This window comes from Haemorhous mexicanus, chromosome 4 (assembly GCF_027477595.1).
Source record: "Haemorhous mexicanus isolate bHaeMex1 chromosome 4, bHaeMex1.pri, whole genome shotgun sequence".
Lineage (NCBI taxonomy): Eukaryota > Metazoa > Chordata > Aves > Passeriformes > Fringillidae > Haemorhous > Haemorhous mexicanus.
In genome coordinates this window covers 1,577,687-1,601,339 of record NC_082344.1, presented here as the reverse complement: position 1 = coordinate 1,601,339, position 23,653 = coordinate 1,577,687, and the positions used below count along the sequence as shown (strand labels likewise).

The 23,653-nt window shown below is 51.7% G+C and overlaps 2 protein-coding genes across 10 annotated transcripts in view; one reads left to right on the top strand and one right to left on the bottom strand.

Annotated features, from left to right (window-relative positions):
• The window catches only part of SHROOM3 (shroom family member 3), a 111,506-nt gene extending 98,517 nt beyond the window's left edge, over nt 1-12,989 (top strand). For 7 of the 8 annotated variants that reach the window (XM_059843537.1, XM_059843544.1, XM_059843543.1 and 4 more), the window contains 6 exons: nt 2,018-2,094; nt 4,975-5,850; nt 6,811-7,305; nt 8,074-8,224; nt 11,208-11,480; nt 12,000-12,989. In XM_059843537.1, coding sequence (XP_059699520.1) covers nt 2,018-2,094; nt 4,975-5,850; nt 6,811-7,305; nt 8,074-8,224; nt 11,208-11,480; nt 12,000-12,359 — 2,232 coding nt within the window. In that variant the 3' untranslated portion in view covers nt 12,360-12,989. The remainder of the gene's footprint in view (nt 1-2,017; nt 2,095-4,974; nt 5,851-6,810; nt 7,306-8,073; nt 8,225-11,207; nt 11,481-11,999) is intronic. The other variant, XM_059843538.1, reaches the window with a different exon arrangement.
• Nucleotides 12,990-19,993: 7,004 nt separating this feature from the next.
• LOC132325975 (16 kDa beta-galactoside-binding lectin) lies at nt 19,994-23,023 on the bottom strand. 2 transcript variants are annotated; one of them, XM_059843546.1, is made up of 4 exons: nt 22,623-23,023; nt 20,940-21,019; nt 20,646-20,817; nt 19,994-20,205 (listed from the first exon to the last, which is right to left on the bottom strand). In XM_059843546.1, exons 1-4 carry the CDS (start codon nt 22,734-22,736, stop codon nt 20,062-20,064), a joined length of 510 nt encoding a protein of 169 aa, XP_059699529.1. In that variant the 5' UTR covers nt 22,737-23,023; the 3' UTR covers nt 19,994-20,061. The 2 variants fall into 2 exon arrangements, with proteins under 2 accessions (XP_059699529.1, XP_059699530.1); XM_059843547.1 differs by lacking the exon at nt 22,623-23,023 and adding an exon at nt 22,535-22,576.
• Nucleotides 23,024-23,653: the final 630 nt, after the last annotated feature.

Sequence of the window (23,653 nt, the reverse complement as noted above, 5' to 3'; positions counted from 1 at the left end):
GGGAATGTCAGAGAACAGGCTGATGTCCAGTCATGGCCTGGACTCCAGTGATTAGAGACACATCCAACACGTGCTGAGGCAGTTTAGTGCACCTTAATTGGAAGATCACTGGTGGGGTTCATCTCTCTCCCTGCTGGGCAATATCAGGGGTGTCAGGGATGCTGGGATTCCAGTGCATATACTGCTCTGAACATGACATCTGAGGTGTGCTGTCCTTACCTGCCAGCAGCACCAGAGAAGCACTGAGCACTTTTCTAGTGGAGTGTCCCACTAAGATGGTGATTTGCCTCAGCCCATTTTCCTGGTGCAAAGTAGAGAGGATTAGAGGCTGCTTGGAATTGCCTTGGCTCCCGCTGTGCCTGACAGTGCTGGGAAGTGCTGGGCAGAGGCACTGCCAAATAACCATTATGTTTAGCCTCCAGGCCTGGAGGGGAACATCACAGAGAAGACTGAACAGGGACCCTGGCCCTTCCATGTCCCCTGCTTGGTGGTTGGGAACATCACACTGATGTCACCAATGGGGAATTCGACTGACTCTGATGATGGTAAACAGTAGAACCAGGCTAAATTCTTGAAGAACAACTGCCCAGGCCAGTTCTCCAGCTGGCTGAAGTCTGTTCAGACCTATTTAGGAAACTGCAGCTGGTCGAGCCACATGGATTTGCAGCAGTGCTGGGTTTGCTGCCCCATCCCTATTTCCATCCCAGGCTGTATTCATCACGGGGAGAGGCAGCAAACAACCAAAATGTGTGGACAGGCTCCTAGCCCCAAATAGGCTGAGTGTTTGGAGAGGCTCACATACTTACGGGGCAGCTGAGATCCAGGACATCTCCTTCTACTCCTGCACTCACTCCTGGCCCAGAGCAAGATTATCCAGGAGCAACAAAATGGTCCTGAGTCAAGTGATGAGAGGAGGCTCTGGGCAGCATCTCACAAATGGACCAAACCAGGGTGGGGGAAAGAAGCCACCCTCCCAAACTCATTGTGTGCTTCATTCTACACATCCTCCCTCAGCAGCCCTCAGCTCCCACACCACATCTTTAAATAGAGTGAATTAAAAAAGCAGCTTGTGAATATCAAGTGACCGGAATGCACTTCCAGAACCACCCCTGTCTCATCCCACCATCAGAATTTTTCCACCCCAGCCAGGCACCAGGCCCATCTGTGCCATTTTGTCACACTTGATGATCAGAGCAGCAACAAAACCAGACATCCAGAGAGAGAAAAATCACCCAAGTGTACTTTGCAGTGGCACGTTGGATTGCAAGCAGCCCCAATTCATTTTGCCTTGCCCAACTCTTATCAGGCAGGAGGTACAGGGCAGTTCTTGACATCTTCATTTTCCCTCCTGGTTCATTTTTAATTGTTCATACACTCAACAGCCAAACCAGAGTTTCTGCACACCTGCTCACAGGGTCTTAATTCAGGCACTGAAGAGGGGATAGCCCTTAGGGCTGTTTCCCAGAGGGATTTAGCTGTAACCACCTGTGGAACGAGGATTAGTCCCATAGGCAGCAAGGCACTTGTGAAAATCCTGTTCTTAAAGCCTTGACTTCTAGTATATATATTCCAGTATTTACACCAATCCACAGGGTCTGTTTGAAAGGAAAGTATATTACTTTGTTAGGTTTGTTTCAGTCCATCTCCAGTGCAAACCCACAGCTATAAACATGGGTGCAAAGCCAAACCAACAGAGTGAGGTTTTTTAAATTATTTATTAGATTTCATTTGGCCTTTTCAGATATTTTTGTGGGAAATGTTTATTTGCAGTTTAGCAGCAGACCTCCTTGCCTCACTCACTGTTCGTTTTTCAGGGCCTTGTGTACAGTGCTTAATGTTCCTTTCAGGCTGCATACAAATCACGTTGCACTGTCACTGCAGGAATTCGTTTGGAGCTAGGCAGGAGGGGATAGCCATGGGGAATGACTTGCTCTCTGGCTTTGGAAGGCATTCTCATCCATGTTTTGGTATTTTGTTTTGCTTGCTGCTGGCTGCTGACGCTGTGTGGGTACCCCAGGAGCTGCTGAGAAGGGAGAGCAGTGAGTTCGGCCCCATGGTGAGGGATCCCTGCTACATGCTCAGCGCAGGAGCCAGGTGGGTGTGTGTCCGTGTCCCCTGTGTCCCTGCAGGGCCAGCTCTGGCCATCCCCTTGCCAGCAGCAGTTGTCATGGGCTGTATAGAGCTCAGACCTGCACAAACACTGTTCCAGGTGCGCTGTGCCCAGCAGACTTAGGAGTTGCTACAAGCTTTTTCTTTCACCACAGACATTAATTTACTATCGAGTTCTCTTCATGTCATCATGAGCATGTTTGTGCAGCAGATTCCCACTTCTGTAACTTCAGAATGTGTTTGGTCTGCTGTTGAAAGTCACATTGGATGATACCATTAAATGAAGGATCCTAAAGGAAAAAGTACCTACCTCCATGTCCCACTCTGGCTGCTTTAATCCACCCAGGATGCTGCCTCCCCAAAAGCAAGGGACTAAACCCAGGATATTTCCTTAATCATACTCAACTGGGAGCTGGCCTTTGGGCTGCTTCCCTTCATCCAGGCAGGATGTTTTGCTCAGCAACAGGGGAGAGAGAAATGTTTTTAAAAATAGAAAAGAGTAAGCACGAAACTCAATGTCTTAGGACTTATGTAAGTCTCCACTTAGCCCCTGATTGTTTTGAAGTTAATGAGAACTGAAGTTGGTCGTGCTGTATTTACATTTAAATAATAAATAGATGTTTGCCCTAAGCCCCGAGTGCCCAAACAGCTAACTCCCATTACAGTAAAAGCCATCAAGAGGGACTCAAAGCATTGTTCACAAAGGAGCTCTGTTCCTCACAAACTTGCAGCAAATGCCAGCCCTCTCTGTGGTCACAGTGGGAGTTAACACTGCCGTGTCCAAAGGTTTCTTCGTGCAGCTCTGGGTCAGGGAGTGACAGCTGGAAGCAGGGGAAGGCTCCTGCTCTGGCTGATCTTACTCCTGGCCATTTTTGCCCCTAAGAAGACATAAATGTTGTTTTAAAGGGACTCAGTCTGCCTTCAGGCACATCCTTGTAGCATTATTTAAAACATGCTTGTTTACTTTGATTTGGAATAACTTTTTCCATGTTTTTTCCTAAGAGAACAATGCAGCTGTTTCAGTTCCTCCTGCCTCCCTTTCTCTCCTAAAGATGGCATTTCATCCTGCTGCTCAATCACTGCTTGTCCCTTCCTTTTTTTTTTTTCCTTTCCCCAACCTATTTTCCAAGTAATGGGATTGAACATCCAGACTGAAAACAAGTTTACTGGGGCACGAAATGCAGGTTTCTCATTTTCATGCTTCACTGCACAAAGATTATTTGTTTTTAACAGTTTTATGATGTTTGTGCAGCATGGGCATCCCGTGTGCTCTGCAAGCACATTTCTCCTGGGATATGGGAGGTTGCTTTCCCTTCTTGCTCGGAATTGGACTTCCTAAATGATAAAACAAGAGGATAGGAGAAGCATTTTCCAGCATGGGCCCTTCAGGGAGGCAAGGCAGGCAGCAGGAATTACATTTCTAGGTTTTCTTGGGGCTCAGCTGCCCCATGTGCTGCAGAGGAGGTGGGACCATCCCTACTACCTCTCCTGCTGGAGGAGGAAAACAGTCAGATGGTTAAGTGAGGAAAACCTTGGTCAGCAATCACTTGGTCCAGCCACACGTGCTGTTCCTCTGCTCCCCAGGTGTCACACGGCATTGGGAACTGCTCCACCAGTTTCAGAAGGCACAGTTGCTTCCACAGTGGGAGAGATCTCTGAAGTAGAGACTCACCATCTGGTGTTCCCCACAAACACTGAGCATCTGAACAGAATACACACTGCTACTGTCCAGGAACCACAGACAATACCGAGAGCAGCCTGTCTGGGAAGTTTCCCCACCCCCAGGCACAGGCTGCCAAATTCTATTCTCAGTCACACCAGAATAAAGCCAGAACGACCCATGTCTTTGACAGAGTTCTTCTTAATTAGTACCAGTACATCTGAGAACAAATTTGGGGCCCAAGTCTCCAGCATCACAGATTGGCTGGATCATTTCAAAGTGCATCTCAAGAACAGAAAATTCACTGGCAGCAGAGCTTTGTTGTGTTTTACTGGTTTATGATATGGCCTCGTGGTTCCAGGCCACCTTCTCTTGCATCTGCCAGTGCCATTATTACTGCTCAGTTTGTTTTCCAGCTGAACAGCCAGACAGGCAAATAGGTTTGGCCCTAGATTCCCAGCAGAGTCCTCACTCCAAAGGCCAGATGCCGTTTCTCAGGCTCACATGTGAGCACCCTGAAAGACCTGGAAGGAATAATGCAATCTGCTGGCTTTGCAGCCTTAACATCCGCTTGCAGTTGGAATGTGTTTGTCACACCTGCCTGTCTGAGGGAGCTCTTCCTTATAACGGGATTCCAAGGCTGCAAGAGCTTTTTTCAATTTTCTCCATAGTCAAAATAGTGCATTTTTTTGGCCTTGCTTCGTTCTTGGAGACAGTTGAATCATTTTAGTGGCGCCTTTCCAAAAGGAGCAGATAACATTAGGGGAATATTTGGCTCATAGAGCTGAAATTCTTAAAATTTCAAGCAATTGAGAATGGAGTTTGATGGTAGATAATGTCAAATAGTCTATCTTACAACAATTACTACTCGCCCCATCTGTAGCAAACAAAATTGAAAGCAGAGCAGGAAAGGAAGCCAGCCATTAGGTTCTCCTAATAGTTTTTCCAGTGAGTTACTGCTGTGGTGCATGCTACGTGTGTGATGTAGCATACACTGATAATGATGGGAGATGGTGAGAGGGAGTAGAGCTGGCTCAGGATTTCACTTCCAGTTTCAAAGCTCAGCTGTACCTCTCCTAGGTGAGCAGGCAGTGATGCTGGCCTTTGGTAGTGTTGATAACTTGCCCGTTAAGGAGGTGCACAGTAAATTTTCCTGCTCCTTGTTGAGTTATTAATCTAACCATGGTCTGTCTCTTGGTATTCAGGTCTTTCAGCAAGAAAGAAAGAAGCCACTCAGAGAAAATGGCGTTCACCAGTTACTATCCCCATCCCCTCCGCAGCACAGAGCTTGTCGCCGGGCCTGCCACGCTGGTCGAGAATCACAAGCTCTCAGAACTTTCCAGGCCAGAGAGCAGGACTTCTGCATTTTTCCCAACAGAGGCAAGGAGTCACCATCCTGACCAAAAGCAAGGCTTTAAACCCTTGTTCCTTAACCTTACTCCTTCTGGGCCTGGCCACTCTTCCCCTGATACACCCGCCCAGGCTCCCTCAGACTTGCAGAGCACAGGTGACAGCCAGGCTCCGAGACAGCACCATGCCAAACGAGAGGCTGTTCCCCCTGAGGGCAGCGGCAGCGCTCAGGCACAGCCTCTGGATGCTGTCCAGGACAGATCCCCCGAGGCTGCCACGGAAGAGATGGTGTGGAGGAGGAAAGCGGGGCTGCTGCACAGGTCCCTCCCGCCCAAAGCGGCGTGGGCTCATTCGGCCAAAGACAATGGCTACACCAGGGCCATGGCGTCTCCTCCGGCCGCCGGGCCGAAGCCCTCCCAGAGGTGGCAGTCCCTGCCCACGCAGAGCAGCACTTCCTCCGACCCAGAGACTCCTTCTCCCCAGGCCGTGACCCAGCTCCGGATCTCGGAGTCGGGGCTGCAGCTCACGCCCCCGCCGTCGCTGCAGGACGAGGAGGACGACGAGGTGTTTGTCGCGCCCTTCTCCCCGCCGCCGTCCCGTCCTCTTCCCGAGCTCAGCTCTTGCACTTCTGCCAACGGCACGGAGGAATTCCCACCTCCTCCCCCTCCCGCTGAGGGGAATGGGGCAGCTGGAGACAAATCCCCCCTGCTCCCAGAGGAGGCGGGTGTGAGGTAAGGGCGGGCTGGAGCATGGCAGCTCGGGCCGTGCAGGGCCATATACAGTAAGATATGCGGGGCTGGGACAGATGGGCTCATCCCTGGGACCCCCAGCTGCCAGCTGGGCCGGGAGCTTGCACGTTTTCAGGGGACAGGGAGTGACAGACTCACTGCAGGTCCACCAGCGGGTGCACTGACAGGTGCTCCCCAAAACCTCCAGGACAGGGGACTGCAGGGGAACACTCCTGGGCTGGTTCTCCCTGCAGGTTTCAGTGCGGTTGCTTCTGACTCTCTCCAGCGCAAAGCTGGAATGGCTGCTGGCTCCTTCCAGTTACTGGGTTTTGAGAGACAGCTGTGAAAATCCATGATGGGTTTCTCCAAACAGTTAGTATTTCCCAGAATATATTTTGGACCTGGCACTAAATAATGCTGTTATGAAGCGGTGAGCGTCTGCCAAGAAATGACAATGCAAATATGTCACAGTCAGGCTGTATAGGGAAATTCTCCTGAAGGATAGGACTTTGGGCGAGGTGCCCAGGAGGTTTAACTCAGCACAGCTTCCCTCACTCCCAGGGAGCTGCTCTGATATCCATCTGGGAAGAATCTGGCCAGGGCTGTAGTAGGTACTGGACTTCCAACATAGCAAGGACAAATGGGGTAGAGGCTGCTCAGGATGGCACTCCCAGGTGGGGAGCCACAGTGTCTCCAGCCTGCCAGTGGAAAACCAGGTGACTTGGTGTTCACTAGTTCTTTCTGTGTTGGAAGGACAATCCAGCAGTGCCCAGGCTGAAGGGGCAAAACAGTTCTAGTGCCAGTGGCTTCACACTGTGGACCTTCCCAATTGGAATGAGAAGAGAGACACAAAAACAAGTGAGAGAGAAGGAAAACTTGATTCTTGTAGGCCTGTACCATGTATTCACAATGGTCCTGGGGTGGTAAGTTGCTCTTCATCTCACTGAATGTTTCTGTCCATAGCAGCTTCAAAAGCTTTCCCAAAGCCCTGGCCGAGAGGGAGATAACAGGGTTGGGCACCAGCACCGGTGAAAATAACTGGCCAGCCCCATTAAAGAGGACTTGCTCTCCATCTGCTGTGGATCAGCAGCACCAATCCCCTGCTTCTCCTGAAGGGTCTCAGAGCACTGACAGACAGCCCATAACTCAGCCTGAAGGTAACCCCAGAGAGCCAGCATTGGAAAATGCCAGCCTGGACTCCGGGATAACCAGCACAGCACCCCCGGTGAAGGCAAAGAACAAGAGCCCAGAGGATATTAAGTCAGAGGCTCTAGCAAAAGAAATTGTCCATAAAGACAAATCTCTGGCTGATATCCTGGACCCAGATTCCAAAATGAAGACGACCATGGACTTGATGGAAGGGATTTTCCCCGGTGGAAGCAGCGTGCTGAAGGAGAACAACATGAAGAGGAAGATGTGGCAGACACAAGGCAGCAGGACGGCGGTGGCGGGTGACACGTAAGCACTGCTGGGCAGAACTCCCTGCTCCCTTGCTTCTAAGGACAGCCTGGGCCAATTTTTTCTGCATGTCTGTAGGTGAGAGTGAGTTTTGCAGTTCAGAGGTGTGAGGCCTGGCAGGGCATTTCCAAGCAGCCTTTCCCATGAGCTGGGCTCTGTGCTTGGGCTCTGAGCTCACCTCTCTGGCTGTGTAGAGAATGATGCTGAGCTTGGGAACAGAGCAGGAAATCAAACATCCCTAGAGATACAACTGGATTTTGCTATCTGAAGCTTAGTAATCTGAAGCAGTTCAGTCCAAAGCAAAGGAACAGAGATAGTAAAGTAAAATCAGGCAGGCACAGAGATAATAAGAGGCCAAATTCTGGAATGAGGGTCGAGGGAACCTACTTATTCCAAGATCAGCCCAAGTCCCCCAGTGTGGGTTTTTTAAGACAGAGACTTCAGGTGGCAAGCTGGAAAACTGTCCAGAAGTCAGGGGTACTGCATGAAGCCAGGTAAGGGCAGTCTGGCCACCTCCAGCTGAGCTGTGCTGGCTGACCTTCAGGAAGGTAAATCCTGTGCAGTGCTGTCCCCCCTCACCTTTACAGCCATGGCTGTGCTGGTGGGACAGCAGCTGGCACGAACCCCCTGATGGCAGCAATCTGCCTTGTCCTGGTGGGTAATCACCTTGGAAGGTACCAGAGAGGGAGTCCTGGAAAACCATGGATCTAAATACTGGGAAAAGTCAGGCTCAGACTGAACTCTTGCTTTTTCTTCGCTCTGGTGTAGGAGAGAGGACAAGGAAGCTCCTGTCACCCTGGTCACCTGTCCTGCTTACTACAGTGTTTCAGCACCCAAAGCAGAACTGCTGAATAAAATCAAGGACTTGCCAGAAGAAGTAGGTGAGGAAGAAGAGCTGCTGGACATCAATGAGAAAAAGGTAAATTCAGCACTCAGCACTGTTTGCTCACATTCCTGAAATAATAATAAGCCATGAAGTGCATTTTTATTTGATGTCAGCTTTTGGCAGCACCCAAAATTGCGTGGGAGCGATTAGGGCCACCCGTGCGGCTTCGTTAGAGTGACCCAAATTGTATAAGAAAGTTAATCTGAATTACTCACTGCAAACTGAGTACCAATCTTGCACCACCCTGAGGCAGGCCTGATTATACCAAATGCTGAGTGTACAGACTGTCAGGAGCTGTCCCTGTTCAGCAGCAAGAAGGAAAAGGGAGAGGTGAAGCAAGTTGTGTGAGGCCAGCACGAGTTGGAAACAGAGTCCAGCAAGTGACTGCACTGAGTGAAGGAGATTTTTCCCCAGGACTTTCCTCTTGAGTGAAGTCAGTTTACCCATTTCACCTGCTGTCTGCACTCTCTGCAACAGAAGAAACACGGGTTACTCTTTTTCCCTCACACTTTGTTGTTTCTCTGCCCCACTGAAAGCCAGGTGCTCCTCAGCAGCTCAGTCAGCACAACCTCCATGGGATGGCTTGGAAGGGCAGAGGGCAGGCAGGAGGGGAGGACACATTTTGCTCTCTTACTGGGCCTACATTTCACTGTGCAATGGCCCCCTGCTGCTCATGCTGGAGGCTTCCATGCTCTGCTTCCAGTGCTTTTGCAGGGCCTTCTAATTTGCCCCTGTGGTTGTCTCACGTTAGTTACCCTGTAATTACAGGCATGCTGCTTAGCTCCGGTGTTTGTGGCCTGTCTGTGCCTCTCCTACACACCTCCTGCCTTCCTCTCAAAACCAGCCTTGCCTGCCTCTAAGTCTAAACCGTCCCACACTGCCATGGCCAGAGTAGCACAGCCCAGATATCATTTGCTGTTCACCACCTCTTCTTTCTGTGTAGGTGGGTCACTAATCAAAAGCATTTGCCCAGGGCCTTTGCCTGCTGCTTTCATCACGGGGCCCAAGGCACTGGTTGTAGCACACCCAGCTCCAAAGGGAATGGCAGCATTCCTTGGACTCCCTTCCAAATCTGCCTGCTCATACCAAGGTGAGAGGTGCAGAGCAAGACAAGGGTGCTGCACCATGAGCCTGCCATGGAGGGCAAGTCCCAGGCCTCAAAGGTTACATTTGCATGGAAGGCCAGGAGGAGATGGGAGTGATTAGGCCCAGGCAGCACAGTCTGGCCCCTTTGCTCATGGTCTGTGTGCAGGAACACTTGCACAGCCTTGCCTGAGAAGGGCAGCCCCTGTGGGAGATGATTGGATGAACCAAGCTCCTTTCTGCTGTAAGTATGGAAAGAAGCTCTGTTGGCTGGTATTTGGGATTGCAGGAGAGTCACTGATTAATGAACACAGACCTAAGTCACAGCCCCCTCCAGCTCCCAAGCCTTCAGAACAAAGGTACCTCACTCTCAGGAGCCCCAAAGCCTCCTGCTGCAGTTGGATTGCTAATCTCCTGGAGCAGGGAGGAACAGCTGCCAGTTCCCAGTGGCTCCATCCACCTGAAATCTTTCTGAGGTTAATGCCAGGCTTTGAGACCACCCTGTGGAGTCCTGCCATAGAGATTTTCCCCATCCAGCTGTAACCCTGAACATGGATCCTTCCTGTTGCTCCTCGGGATTTGGTTCAGCAATCAACTGCTGAGGATCTTTCTTTGGAAGGGGCCTTTAGAACCATAGGCCCAGGGAAGGGCAAGGGCTGGTTTTTGTCTCTGGGTACTTCTGAGGGAAGAATGCCCATGAAGGAATTTTGGTTGTCCCTTAGGAGGTGGGATTTAGTATTACCTTTGCTCCCTCTCCCCTGAGCTACCCTGCTAGCCAGTGGAGGTCATCCCAGGGAGTGGATGTTTGTTTTCAGGGAATGTTAGTGGCCTTTTGCTTTCAGGGAATATTCAGCCTTTGCATGTGCATGGCAGCGGAGAGCAGGCTGTGCTGCAGCACAGAGCAGTGCTCACCCAAGTGTTCCATCTAGTGGTGCCTGGCCATACAGAGCCATGTGCTCCCTGCTGCCAGAGCAGCTGGGAACCCCACTGCCAGCCCAGCCTGGGCACCAGGGCCAGCTCAGTGACCCCAGCCTGACCAGTGTGTGAAAATCCTTCCTCCCCTGGAGCACGGCTGCCTCCTGCCTGCAATGACACTCAGTTGTGATGGAAAGAGGACTTGGAGAGAACCTTCTCAGGCCACCTTGTGACTTGTTCCATGCTGTGGTGTTTGTGTGCAGGGCAGCTGAACACACAGGTGTTTGTGCCTCAGCAGTGCATGAACTGGAGACACTGAGAATCCCTACCCTTGCATGGAGAGCTGCTCCTGCTTGCTGTGCTCTTAGTTCCAAATAAACAGAAGCAGGAATTGCAAGCCCTAGGCCAGAGACTTGCTTCTGCATGTGTCTTTCCACTAAATCCCAACAGAAATTGGGATCTCTGGCACATGTGCAGCCCTGCTGTTCCTGGAGTAACTGAACCCCGGGGGCCTCCTTTTCTTTGGCAGGGAATAGGTGTCAGTGTTTCTGCAGAATGGGTGTGTTCTCTGTGTTCAGACACTGAGTAAATCCAGAGCATCTTTGCTGGGAAGGCTCCCTCGATGCCTCTGTGCCCAGGGCACATGTTTGGTGCAGTGCAAGGCATTTCAGGCTGGGCCTGAGGAGCACATCAGAGCTGTGGCTGCAGCTCTTTGCACTCAGAGGTTTTACAGAACATTCACCTGTAGGTAGCTGGGTATCAGAATACAGCACACCAAATCAGAGATCTCTTTTATATATATCAATGGAACAAATACATCCTCATGCAACCTGATGGGCTGCTTGGGTTTTCTCAGAGGTGGGGAATTGCAGTATTTTCTCCGTTTCCTCCCTTCTTTGTCAGCTGTTGCTGACCTGACCCTGCTCCTCAGGACCTGCAGCCATACCCTCTTGTCATCACCCATATGAGCAGGGCGATGCTGGTAACAACCAATGTGGCAATGCTTCCCCTCCAACAGGCTGAGCTCATCGGGAGCTTGACCCACAAACTGGAAATCCTGAAGGAAGCCAAGGAGGGCCTGCTGGAGGACATTAAGATGAATAATGCTCTCGGGGAGGAGGTGGAGCTGTTGATCAGCACGCTGTGCAAACCCAACGAGTTTGACAAGTACAAGATGTTCATTGGCGATCTGGATAAGGTGGTGAACCTCCTGCTCTCCCTCTCGGGACGCCTGGCCCGTGTGGAGAACGTCCTGAGCAGCCTGGGGGACAACGCCAACAGCGAGGAGCGGGTAGGTATGGGCACAACCCTGGCCTGCTCGGGCCTGGGGCAGCAGCCGCCACCACCTCGGCATTACAGCGACCTCCAGGGGCTGCCGGGAGGCCAGCACGGGGCTCTCGGTGCTCCTGTAGCAGCAGCAGCTCAGGCGTTGTCCCTGGGAGTCTTAATCCCCCTTTGTATAAATGGCTGGGATCCTGCAGCCTTTGTCTGGACGCAGAGCAGCTGTGTTGGGCACAGCCACATTTTAACATTTTTGGGGTGGTTTTGAAACCAGATTTTCCTGGTAGGTGTTGCTTTCAGGCGAGGTTTCCTGACTTTATGGCAGCACTTTCTGCCTCCCATTTGCAAGGATGTTCAGAGTCCAGTTCAGTGGGGTTCACTATATGATGAGGAATTCCTCCTTCTCTCCCAGGCTTTTGATTGTGCCTCTGGGAGCTTAGCAGCCATCTCCAGAGGTGGTGCTGGGAGGAAGGAAGGGGCTCAGGGAGTGTGGTGCTGCTGGTACTGAAGGGCTCTCTCTGGTGTGCAGAGTTCCCTGAACGAGAAGCGGAAGCTGCTGGCTGGCCAGCACGAAGACGCCCGGGAGCTAAAGGAAAACCTCGACCGTCGGGAACGGCTGGTCTTGGACATCCTGGGCAACTACCTCTCTGAGGAGCAGCTCCAGGACTACCAGCACTTTGTCAAGATGAAGTCTGCCCTCCTCATAGAGCAGCGGGAGCTCGACGACAAAATCAAACTGGGCCAGGAGCAGCTCAAGTGCCTGATGGAAAGTCTCCCCACGGACTTCACGCCCAGGGATGCAGCAGCAGCGGCTGCCCTGGCTGCAGCACTTGCTACCTCCTCCGGGGTCGGTGGTAAAACACCTCCAGCAGCCTCTTCCTCACTCTAACCTGGCCCAGGTAGAGCTGGGATGCAGCCCTGCCCCAGTCCCTTTAATCCCAGTACTTGGCAGATGGTCCTCTTCAAAGACCATGGAAAGAGACAGGTCTAAACCAAGATTTTAATGAAGGAAAAAAAAAAATAGCAATAATAAAGGTTTTATTTTCCTTTCCTTCCACCTCTGGTTCATGGAAACTTAAATCAATGCGGAGGGAAATCTCCTCCTGCCCGAGATGAGAAAGCATCTCACAGGAATTAAACACATGACCTTCAATAAAAAACATGACCTCCTCTCTTCCCTCCCTTTTCTGCCTACCTGACACCTCATTAAATAATGAAGGATCTAAGAATGAAGCCTTAAAAATAAAACCAACCCATTTTACTGAACATTATTGATATTTATATTTTTTAAAGAACAAGACGGAATGTGTAAGTTTTTGTACATACTCTAATCAGTTACTTGATTCTACTTTGTTCTGTATGTAGAAAAGACATTTAATTTTGTATTTTGTGAAGACCTTAACAAAAAGAGGGAACCCCAAAGATAGTCATGCAGTAGCTTGAAACATCTCATTGTGGTTTTGTTGCTGTTGTTGTGGTTGTTTTTTAATATAATAAAGGGCTACGAGAAGCAGCTTCACCCTGTTTCAACACATGCTAAAGATACTATTAAGTGGCCTTACAAAGGAGATTTTGGCCACAAAAATAACAAATTTTTCCTCTTCTGGATGCTGTGATCCTCTGAGTCTGGAGTTGAAACTTCTTTTATGGCAAGCCACATGTCAGGAGTCTAAGCGAGCATGAAGCAAGGAATTCACTGCAGGAATGGGGGGGAAATTCTGTCTTTATTTTGAATACTCATAGCTGTGGCCTGTGTTTCTGTTGCAGCCTGAAAGATTTCCCTGAGGTATGACAGGGATCTCTACTGACATGATTTATAGGCCCTGCTTTGAGTAGAGTTTCAGGAAAACAGCGGGGGGAGCTGTTTCAATCCAATCAACACATTTCATTTGCCCTAAAAAAAAATCCTACCTACTGCTGCAGTTTAATTTATTAGATTTAAAAACACTTTTAATCCTTTTTTTTTTTTTTTTTTTTTTTTTTTGCCACCACCCTTCCATCTTACACTTACCAAAACAACTCACAAAGACGTGGTAGATCTGGGAGGTGTTTGTGTATTTTCCATGTAGTGAATTCTTTCCTGAAAAATACAAGTCCTGCACTTTATCCCCAGGTCAGGAAGAGGCTCCATCCAAACAGGATCTGCCTGTTTGCTCCAGAAGCCCACATGGCTTCAGGGGGAGCACCTCCAGCGAGTTTGGGGTGGACAAGGCAAGTCCTGTGTGTGTTCCCACAGTGCAGAGAAACATCAGCTAATGAGGCAAGTGATAGTCACTGATATTTTTATAACAGCTTGTATTTTCAAGTGAGAAATTAGTTAAAGCCACAATTTTTGTTCTAAGTGCAGAAAAACTCTCTTTGCACAGTTTTGTTCAAAAATCACCTTCTAACTGCAAAGTTTACTGAGTTTGGTAGAAGTACACCTTGATATGTATTTAAAGGTAATTAAACATCAGGCAAGCCTGAAGATTTCCTTCTCAGCCAAAAAGATTTACTTCTGTTACCTCTGGCAAAAAGGAGAGTGCATTCATTGCTCTTTATCCCACCTTGCTTTTCTGTTGTGGCTATGAAACTAGAGGATAATGGAAACCCAGAATATTCTAGACTGGTTTCATGGGACAGGAATACCACGGATAGAATTTTACACTTATTGTCCAGTCCTTGTCAACTTACTGACACAAATCTGCATTTTGGGTGTGGCTACATGAGATTTTTAATACTGAACCTGTATTGCAGTGGGCAAAGCCAGTGCACCAGGTATAGTGAGCACCGCCTGCTGTGCTACCCCTTCCCCAAAATGCACCTCAGGGAAGGGCTTTTCAGCAACCTGGCAATTTTTGCTAGAAATGAACTTTACAACAGAAACATCTGGTTTGGATATTGCTGTGGAATGCCCAACATCCCACCCTGCCCCAGGGATGACAGCCTGGCCTGTTTGCCAGCCTGGGGGGGCTCTGGTTGTAGGTAACCATGGGTGGGACTCCTTCCCAAGTCAGTTTGTGGTGCCTGGGTCAAGCACCTTCTCCAGAGCTGTCTCCAGGTAAGTCATGGACTGCTCAAGGATCGTGTGACAGCCACCTTCAGCTGGCTGCAGGCCCAGTGGGAAAGCGTGGATCTCCCTTTGGTGACTTGAGGAAAACCCTGGCAAGGACAAAGCAGTTACACTGCTGACACGTGGTGCCAGTTCCAAGCACAATCTCCTTGTGCAAAACCAACACATGAGTTAGGAACAGCCCTTTTCCTGGGTCAGCATCCCTGAAATGATTATCTCCAGTCAAAGCAGGCCAGCTCTCAGTGAAGCCTCACGTGCTTTTAGCAACATGCATGTGATGGAAGCCAGGAAAATTACTCATCCAACTTCAAATTGGCCTTTTTTTATCAGAGCCCTGGGGCGACTGGCGGTCACAAGGAATTCACATCAGATGCTTCCCTCAACACTAAATCCAGGAAAGAGTGTTTACATACCAGGGTCTGCTGCTTGTAGGTTTGCACACAAGATCTTTTGTGAAGGTTACCTGTAAAATTGGTCCAACCCAGAGCACAACAGCAGCTTATGTGCCAGTTTATCCATCATCTTTACAACTCAGCTGCTGTCCTGATTGTTTAGGCTGGTAATTAAGCAAGTAAAGCAGACTGGATAGCACTCTACACCCAGTCCACATAAATCCTGTCCTTTGCAAAACAGGGAACAGAGAGCTTTTCATCGAAGAGCCCCTGCTTTACATCACTGTGAGCAAACTGAGGCACACCTAGAGACCCCATCCCAGGCTTCTCCATGCCTCTTTCATTCACCCTGCAAGGCAGTGTTTCCATAAGAGCTGTTTATCCCTTTACACCCCTCGGAGGGGACCTGTCCTGACTGTGGCACAGTGTTACAGCTCGGCTGTGTTCCCACAGGAGCGCTGCTCGTGCCTTTCCACACCAACCCAGTGTCCTGCAGCTCTGCTGTGTGAGGGTGTTTTTCTATCCCTGTGTGACTGAACAATCAGCCCTTGTGTTGTGCAACTGGATGTGTGTCTGTGGCCAGCCTTTGTGCAGCTTGGTGTGCATCGGTGCCAAAAACCATTGCAAAAATCTGCTTTCTTCTTGCCTGCTTCAAGATGTCGGGGAGATGGAGCCAGCCAGGCTCAGCACCCTCAGACAAGCTTGAGAGGGGGGTCAGTGTGGGTCTGCCTGCTTTGAGATTAGGAAAAAGGGCTTGTTTTCCCCTAAACCATAGAGGAAACAGGGTACATGGGGGCCAGGCAGCTTTTTCCCCTGTGGTTTGCAGCCTGAGGCCGTAGCCTTCTGCTAGGGCTGCACTGAGAAGCAGAGGGACTTCAAATGAGAAAATCCAGCCATACTTGTTAAATTCTTCCTTTTAGCACTGAGGGGACTTAAAGAACTGAAATACGAAAGAAAAAACAAAAACAAGGACATACTTCAGCTGGGGAGGGTAAGAGCTGGTGAAAGCGTGATGGAGAATGGGAGGAACCACTCATGAGGTGCTTGTGCTTTTACTGAGGTAAAATAAAACTTTGATTAAACAAAACAAAACATATATATTTATATACACAAACCACCGGCTTAGAAGGGATGAAATTGGAATACGAGAAGCCGTGAGGGGAAGTTTTGGGAGAGAAAGGGGCCCGGAGCAGAAGCTGCTCCTGGCTTTTCCCGCCAGATTTTTTGGCGGGAAGCCTTTTACCTCAGGGACCCCGCCGCCTTCTTGGGGGCTGCTGAGGGGAGGGCACCCTGACCCAGCCCTCACCAACCTCGCCCCCACAAACCTCCAAAAATGAGCATGCCTGTCCCTCCTGCTGTGTTTTTATTGCCAACACCTGTGTGGCAGTCGGGGCTAACGAGGGACAGCTGGGCAGGGGCCAGCCAGACAGGAGTCCGGCCTGAGGACGCACGTCTCAGCCTGAAGCCTGCTGAGAAAAGGTGAGTAAAGCTCTATTTTTTATGCTTTTTTTTTACTCTTCATGGGGCAGATTGGCAGCATGCAGCTGCGTTGGAGGTTTAAGGGGAAAAAAAAGCCCTGTTTGTTGGAAAGAAGGAGCGTCAGGTGTTTGGTTTTGGAAGGGAGGGAGCGTGTTGGCCTGTGGGGATGGGAGGGTGCCCACACCACGGGGGTCTCAGCTCCTGCCCACAGCCTGGACAGGACAGTGCAGGGTTTGTACCCTTCTGACCCCAAGGATATCCCAGCCCTGCACCATCCAGGCAGGTGCCCAGACCTCCATCAGACGCTGGGGAAGGGGAATGGTGTGGTTATGGTTTCCTTTGGGCTGCCCCAGAACGGCTGTGAGGTAAGGCAGCACAAGGTTTGGGGCTGATTTTCTGGAGGGCTCAAGTGCCTTTAGGTTTGTACATGTTGGAACTGGGGCTGAGGGAGTGGGAGGTGAGGAGCAAGATCTGGCTGGTGTTACTCAGCCTCCTCATTTTGTACACGGGTTGTTGGTTCATTTCCTATGTGTATTGTTTGGAAGAAATTGTCAGGTGACGTTTTGGTTGTAACTTCCATGGGAAGGACCCTGCTGGCTTCTCTTGCCTCCCCACCGAGGGTTGCCTGTCAGCTTCCCTGGGTTGTTGGTTCATTTCATAGGCGTAGTGCTTGGAAGAAATTGTCAGGTGATGTTTTGGTTGTAAATTCCACAGGGAAGCGACCCTGCTGGCTTCTCGTGCCTCCCCGAGGGCTGCCCCTCGGCTTCCCTAGCACCCAGCTCCTGGGTGCGTGCTCAGTGTCCTCAGACTGTCTTTGGAGGCTGTGACAGTCAGTGCCACACGCAGGCTCGTGCAGCACAGTCGCTTGGATGGCCTATTTCTGTCGAGTGGTGTTAATGTGAACTGCTCAGGGAGAGGGTATTTTCTGAGAAGACAAAGCTGTTGGTCTGTCTTAGCCCTCACTGCTCTTCTAAGCTGTGCATGAGATATTAATTCCTGTCCCATCTCTTGCTTCCAAACTCATCTTCTTTTAGAATTCTTATTTGTTCTCATCTTCCAAGGTGTGAGGTGAAAGCACTTCTCACTTAATCTGTGTTGATAAAATCATTTAGGTTATAAAAGACCCTTACAGTCAAGTGCAGCTGTGAACCTAACACTCCTAAATCCCCAAGTGACCCAAGTGCCACATCTCCACCTTTCCTAAGTACCTGCAGGCATGGTGACCCCACCACTTCCCTGGGCAGCCTGTTCCACTGAAAAAATTTCATCTCACACCCAACTCAGTGTCCATGTTATAAGACACAGCCTCACAGCTGTTTTATAGGGGGTTTTGAGGTCCCATTTTCCCTGGCCATGATGCTGTAAAAAATAAAATGGTGAGTGCCCACTGTGCAGGATTTAAATTCAGCAAAGAAAGAAAACCTGCACCCTTTGGCTGTGTTGTGGTGCTTTCTGCTCCTCCCCACAGCAAGCAGGGCTCAGGGTTCTCTCAGATATCCTGGCATGAGTTCTTTGTGGATCAGGAGAGCACACTTGGCAGGGACAAGCGTCACTTTCCCATTCACTGTGACCCTCTCCTCTGGAGCAGGCCACGGAGTTCTGGCTCTCCCGATGGCTCTTGCAGGAGACAAAGCCTGGTCACCACTCCAGGAGCCAGCCAGGGCACTCTGCATTCACTGGTGTCCCCTAAAGGAACAGGATTATTTATAGCCCCTGGATATGGGAGCAAAGACTCAAAGCAGCAGGAAATGCTGGCAAAGGGATGCTTCCTTCCTCCCCTTTCTCCTGTTTTATGGTCTCCTGAGTGCTAACTGCCAGTGCTCAAAAGCAGGATAAAGCTAATTAATTCTTGTGGGAAGTGCAGGAGGGGGTTGGCCCCAGGAAGGCACGGTTTGTGCCCTGAGCACAGCAGTCAGGAACACTTGTGGCTAACCCACCTGGCAATCAGGACTGCCAGCTGAAGGGCAAACAATGGGATTAGCTTTATTCTTGTCAGTTCTGAGGCACACAGACCTCACCTGACCAGGGCAGCCAGGAACAGAGACACTCACAGAGCTCTAAGCTCTCCTCTGCCCCTGCTACGTCAGGGCTTTTGTACCTTTCCAGTGTCACACACCTGACTGAACTTACCTTCAGCCAGGTTATGTGACAGAGGGAGAAGCAAGGCAAAAAGTGCTCTCTCTTCCCCACCTCCCCACCCCAAATACCCTGCACAACACAAAAATCCCAAGCCTTAGCTGACAAGGCAAAGCATCAGCAGGACTTGTCTTTAGCCTTCCCTAATAAACACACCCAAGCCTCTCAACACTTAGCTTCCTGTGCCATAAATGATGCAGAAGGTGCAGGGCAGGAATGAATCCCTCCATTATCTGTGCCCTCTCCCCTGGGGGTGCCCAGCCCTGAGCAGCTGCTGCAGTGCAGGAGGGACAGTGCTGCTGGCACGAAGGCAGCCTGTCAGCCTCCCCACAAAGAGCCTGGGATGGCTCAAATACTCCACCAGAAGACCATGGCCCTACCCAGGCTGGCTCAGCTGTTGGAGGAGCAGCTGTGCCTAGATTAGCCAGCAGGGATCACATTCCAGCACCGGAGCAGCCTTTGCCTAAGGAGGCCTCACCTGCACGGGCTGTTGGTGCCTGAGCCACACTGGCAGCACGGTCACACAGCCACAGAGCCAGCCTGCCCAGGCTCCCCATTCCACACAGCATGCAGGGCTTCCTTAATTTCCGTGGGTCCTCCAGTGCCACAGCAGTCCCAGCTCCAGGCTTGGGTCAGCAGGCTGTGGGGAAAGAGCAGCAGCAGACACACTCCAAGGCATTGCATGAGCACAGAGGTTGTAAGCAGAAGAGACTCTTTACCAAGCTTTTTTCCTTCTTGGTCTGCCTAGCTGCAGTCAGTTGTGTTCAGTGCACTCAGGATTAAATGCCCCTGGTACCTCTGTTGGATACAGCCCTGTAGCAGGGAAATGTTCCAGACACTGACCCACACAGGCTGCCACAGGGTTTGTCACCTATACCTGACTGTGCCTGATCCTCTGTCTCTGGCAGTGTCCACACCTCAAGTCATGAGCACCAGGGACAGCCTGGATTCTCTCCAGTCAGGTCTAAGCTTTCTGCCAGGCTTCACCTTTCCTTCCACATCTTGTTCCCAGCCTGCCTACTCCTCATTGCTCCTCAGGTACACCAGTGCCAGCCTGCAGTGCACGCAACTGCTGAGCTCGTTCTGGGAAAGCAAAGCTCTTGGCAAGAGCACAAGCCATGCCCCGAGTTCCCTGTCAGTCCCCGACCCCCAGCAGGGAGCAGCACTTGGTGGTCAGGGATGGCACGGTGAACAGCCAACACACACTCGTTCCTGCTGGGACTAGTGCTGCACCTGAGGAGTGACAGGGACCACACAGTGGAGCCAGCACGGTGAATGGAGCATCTACTGCTAAGGCAGCTTCACTGGGGCAGTCAGGCTTTGCCAGGCTCGTGTCTAGCTCAGTACCAGCTGCAAGGCTGCAGTGTAAGGAGGAAAATGGCTGGATACACATCCCCTCCCTGCCCACCCCCCGCATCACATACAGGAGCAAGCAGATTAGAGCAGGAAACAGCAGAGGAAGCAGCCATTGCAAGTTTTGGTTTATTTCACTACACAGGGGGTAGAAAACAAAACAAGCCAAGCTATAGCTGTTAGCTGAACTTAATGGCTTTGACTTTGAAGTCACCCTCCACAGCCAGGTATTCAATTTTCTCCATGCCCAGCCGATTTGGGAACTTGAACTCTGCCTCGGGCAGCTTCACCGTGGCCTCAGTTTCATCGAAGGAGATGCATATCTGTAGAGAGCCATGAGAGGGAAGGAAAGGAGGAAGGAATGAAGCTGACACATCACAGCTCCCAGGCTTTGCTCACTCCCACTACCTCCAGTCTGGGCACAGGACAGGTGAGGTGGCTGCTGCTGCCAAGGCCATGCTCAGCAGCTCAGCCTCCTCCCTTCTGCAGCTGTGGGATGAGACAGACCCAGTCTGAGTCTGACCTCAGTGCTGTTACTGCTCTGAGGTGCACAGCTTGGCCCAGAGAGGGGCACTGAGCACATGCCAGCTGCTGGGCATTGACTTGGGCAGTGCAGCTCTAGACACTTCTTGGCTCTTCCCCTGGGGCTCCTTCCCCTTTCCACGCTTGCTCCATCTGCACCGCACAGGGCAGCATTAAAAAGCTGTGCCCTTGGCCCCTCAGCGCTCAGTGCTGGGCCTTGGGCACAGCCCTGGGGCCTCACCTCAATCTTGTCACCATGCTGGAAGGGGAAGTCGGCCTTCCTGTCCTCCTCCCCCCACACGCCATCCTCCTTGGAATTGCACACGATGGTGTTGACATCCCCGTGACAGTCAAAGCGAGGGTTGAAATGCAGCATGAGGGTGTTGCTGTCCTTCCCCACATTCACAGCAAACCTGGGCAAACACAGCCAGTGCAGAGGGGTGCCAGTGCAGCAGCTCCAGCGGCCAGTGCTGACAAGCTGAACACAGCAGGAGCTCTGGCTTCCCCCCATCAATCCATTCGCCACCTCACTCACCCTTTGGCATCAGACTGGATCTTCCCTTTGACCTTGATGCACTCACCAGGCTCAACATCCAGCTGAGTAACAACCAGTCCCTGCAGGGCCAAACCACAGGAGTTAGTCTATCCCAAAGCAAGGCTTCCAAGCCTGCTTGGGCCAGGGCACACAGCAGCTCTGGCACGCCCAAACATGAGTTTTGTGCTAAGAGGAAGGGCTGAGTCAGGCCACCTGCCTGTCCCAGCAGCCACGGGGGTCTCCTGCTCCCCTAAGCGGCTTCAGGTGACAAGGGGGTGCAGTGGGTTGGCCCTGGCTGGTACCCACCAGAGCCACTGTGTCACAGCTGGATGGGGGGAGAAAATACAAAGAAACAAAGACAGGGAGAGGTCACTCACTGATTACTGTCTCAGGCAAAATAAAGTCAACTTGGGGAAAATAAATTAATTTATTACTGATTAAAATCAGAGCAGGATAATGAGAAGTAAAATAGGCCTTAAAAATGCCTATTCCCCTCACTCCTTCCTGGGCTCTAGCTCTTCCCCGTCAGAGGCACAGGGAGGCAGGGAAGGGGGAAGGGTTTTTATGCCACGGCTCAAGGAGAGAAGTCTTCCCCTGCTCAGTATGGCTCCCTCCCACAGTCCTCCCCTGCAGAGCGTCCTCCGTGTGAGCTCCAGCTCTTCACCAGCTGCTCCAACATCAGTCCCTTTCCACGGGGTCACAGCCTTCCTCGGGCATCCCCCTGCTCCAGCACAGAGCGCTCCCTGCGCTGCAAGTGGGTTCCTGCCTGCCTGTTGACATCCGCGGGCTGCAGAGGGACAGCTGCCTCACCACGGCCTTCACCGCAGGCTGCAGGCTGTTATCTCAGAGCCACTCCTGCCGTCCCTGAAGGGCTCGGCCTTGGCCAGCACCGTGTCTGTCCTGGAGCCCGCTGGCCTTGCCTCTGCCCGACACGGAGGAGGCTCTGGCAGCTTCTCACAGAAGCCACCCCGGTAGCCCCCTCTGTTACCAAAACCTGGCCGCACAAGCCCAGTACTGAGCTACTTAACCGTGTGCCGGCCCAGGTAGGGAGGCAAACTGCAAATTAGTTTGCTTGGGCGCTGCCCCCCAGCCCCCTGACGCCGTCCTTGCCCTCATGCCTGCTCCCTGCTCTGCCACACACAGCCTGCCGAGCTCGGGGTTCCTCGAGTCACTGCACTGCTTGTCCCCACGGCACTAACTCTGCCGCCTGGCTCTGGAATGCAGCCGCTGCGCCCGGAGGGGTCTTTCGAGGAAAGGAAAGCTGCGGGGGCAGGGCTGGGTTAGAGTACACTGCCAGCCTGCTTTCCTCTCCTGTTGCATTAAGAGTTAACCCACTCCTGCACCCAAAAGGCATTTTTCCGGAAGCAAATACACAGATTAAGGGGAAAAAAAGTATAAAGAGTCTGGAAACTGTAGAGTTGCGAAGGGACCCAAACCTTTAGAGTACTTAAGAATATAAACATTCCTCAGCTTCCCCACTTAGATAACATGCTAGAGGAGAGGAGAAGAAATACGGCTGGTCAGCCCTAACTATTCTTCCCAAAGCCATACATCAGCCTTGCATTTCCTCCCAGCTAATCCTCCTCTCCGCCTACCTCCAGCACCATCCCAGACCCCACAGGCAGCCCGGGCGAAATCCCAGTCCTGCCTGGCACAGCAGCCCGGCTCGCAGGCGGCACTCACTTTCTCCATGCTGCAGGCACCGGTCCCGGCAGGCGGAGCAGCCCCGAGCCCCTCTCCCGGCACGGAGTGACGCAGCGCCAGCCTCCGGCAGCTGATCGCCTCGGACAGGACCATCACATGGTCGGGGGGGACGAGCAGAAGGGGATGGATAATCGCAGCTGCTGGGGCCCGAGATTCCCGGCCATTTACAGGGGGAGACCTCTCTTGATACTGTTCTTTGCAGGCAGCCTGTGTATGATTTTAAGAACTAGTGATTGCTTGCTTCTGCGTGGTCCTTGCTGTAAGCTCTCCTAGCTGCTGTGCGGCGCCTGTTTGCTCCGATGCCAGGAGCCGGAGTGCTGCTCTGTGCCAGGAGCCAGGTGGCTGGTTTTGTTCGGCGATCTGTGTCTAAACTCAGGGTTGGGAGTCCTCGTGTTCTGCTGCCAAGTGGCTGCCTCTGTGGATACGGGTGGATGTGCTCTCCCAGCCCAGCCTGGGGGGAGACCCTGGGTACAAAGCCTCGCTGCTTGCAGTTAAATGAAAGCCGAGGGCTTGGTACAGCCTGTGTCAGCATTTCGACAGTGCCTAAAAGGTTAAGGTTGGTGATGTGGGACTCTAAGTAGATGTGAGAATTCAGGCTGCGGCTTCTGAAAAGTAGCACGATCTGGCTGGTTCCATTCCAGTTGCAAAAGGCTCCGGAGGGAAAAGAGAAATGCTTTGTTCGGGGAGGAAGAGGCCGGGCAGGGCTGTGTGCAGCCGGCAGGACGGAGAGGAGGCTGCTATCCCCGAGGGTGCCCAGCACCTGCCATTCCCCACCCCTGTGCCCCCAGAAAGCACCGAGCATGACTGCCCCGAGGGGCTGTGCAGGGCAGGCAGGTGAAGGGGTGGCGGCTGCAGTGCTTGGCGGGGCCGTGTCCCCGGATCGGCTTGTACCTTTGCGTGGGCTTTAGCAGGGTCCTCTGTGCCTCAGTTTCCCTGAGGCCTGAAGTCACGCTAATGACACGCAGCTTCCTGATCCTGCCTGTAAACCCGCAGCGAGAGCTGCTCTACAA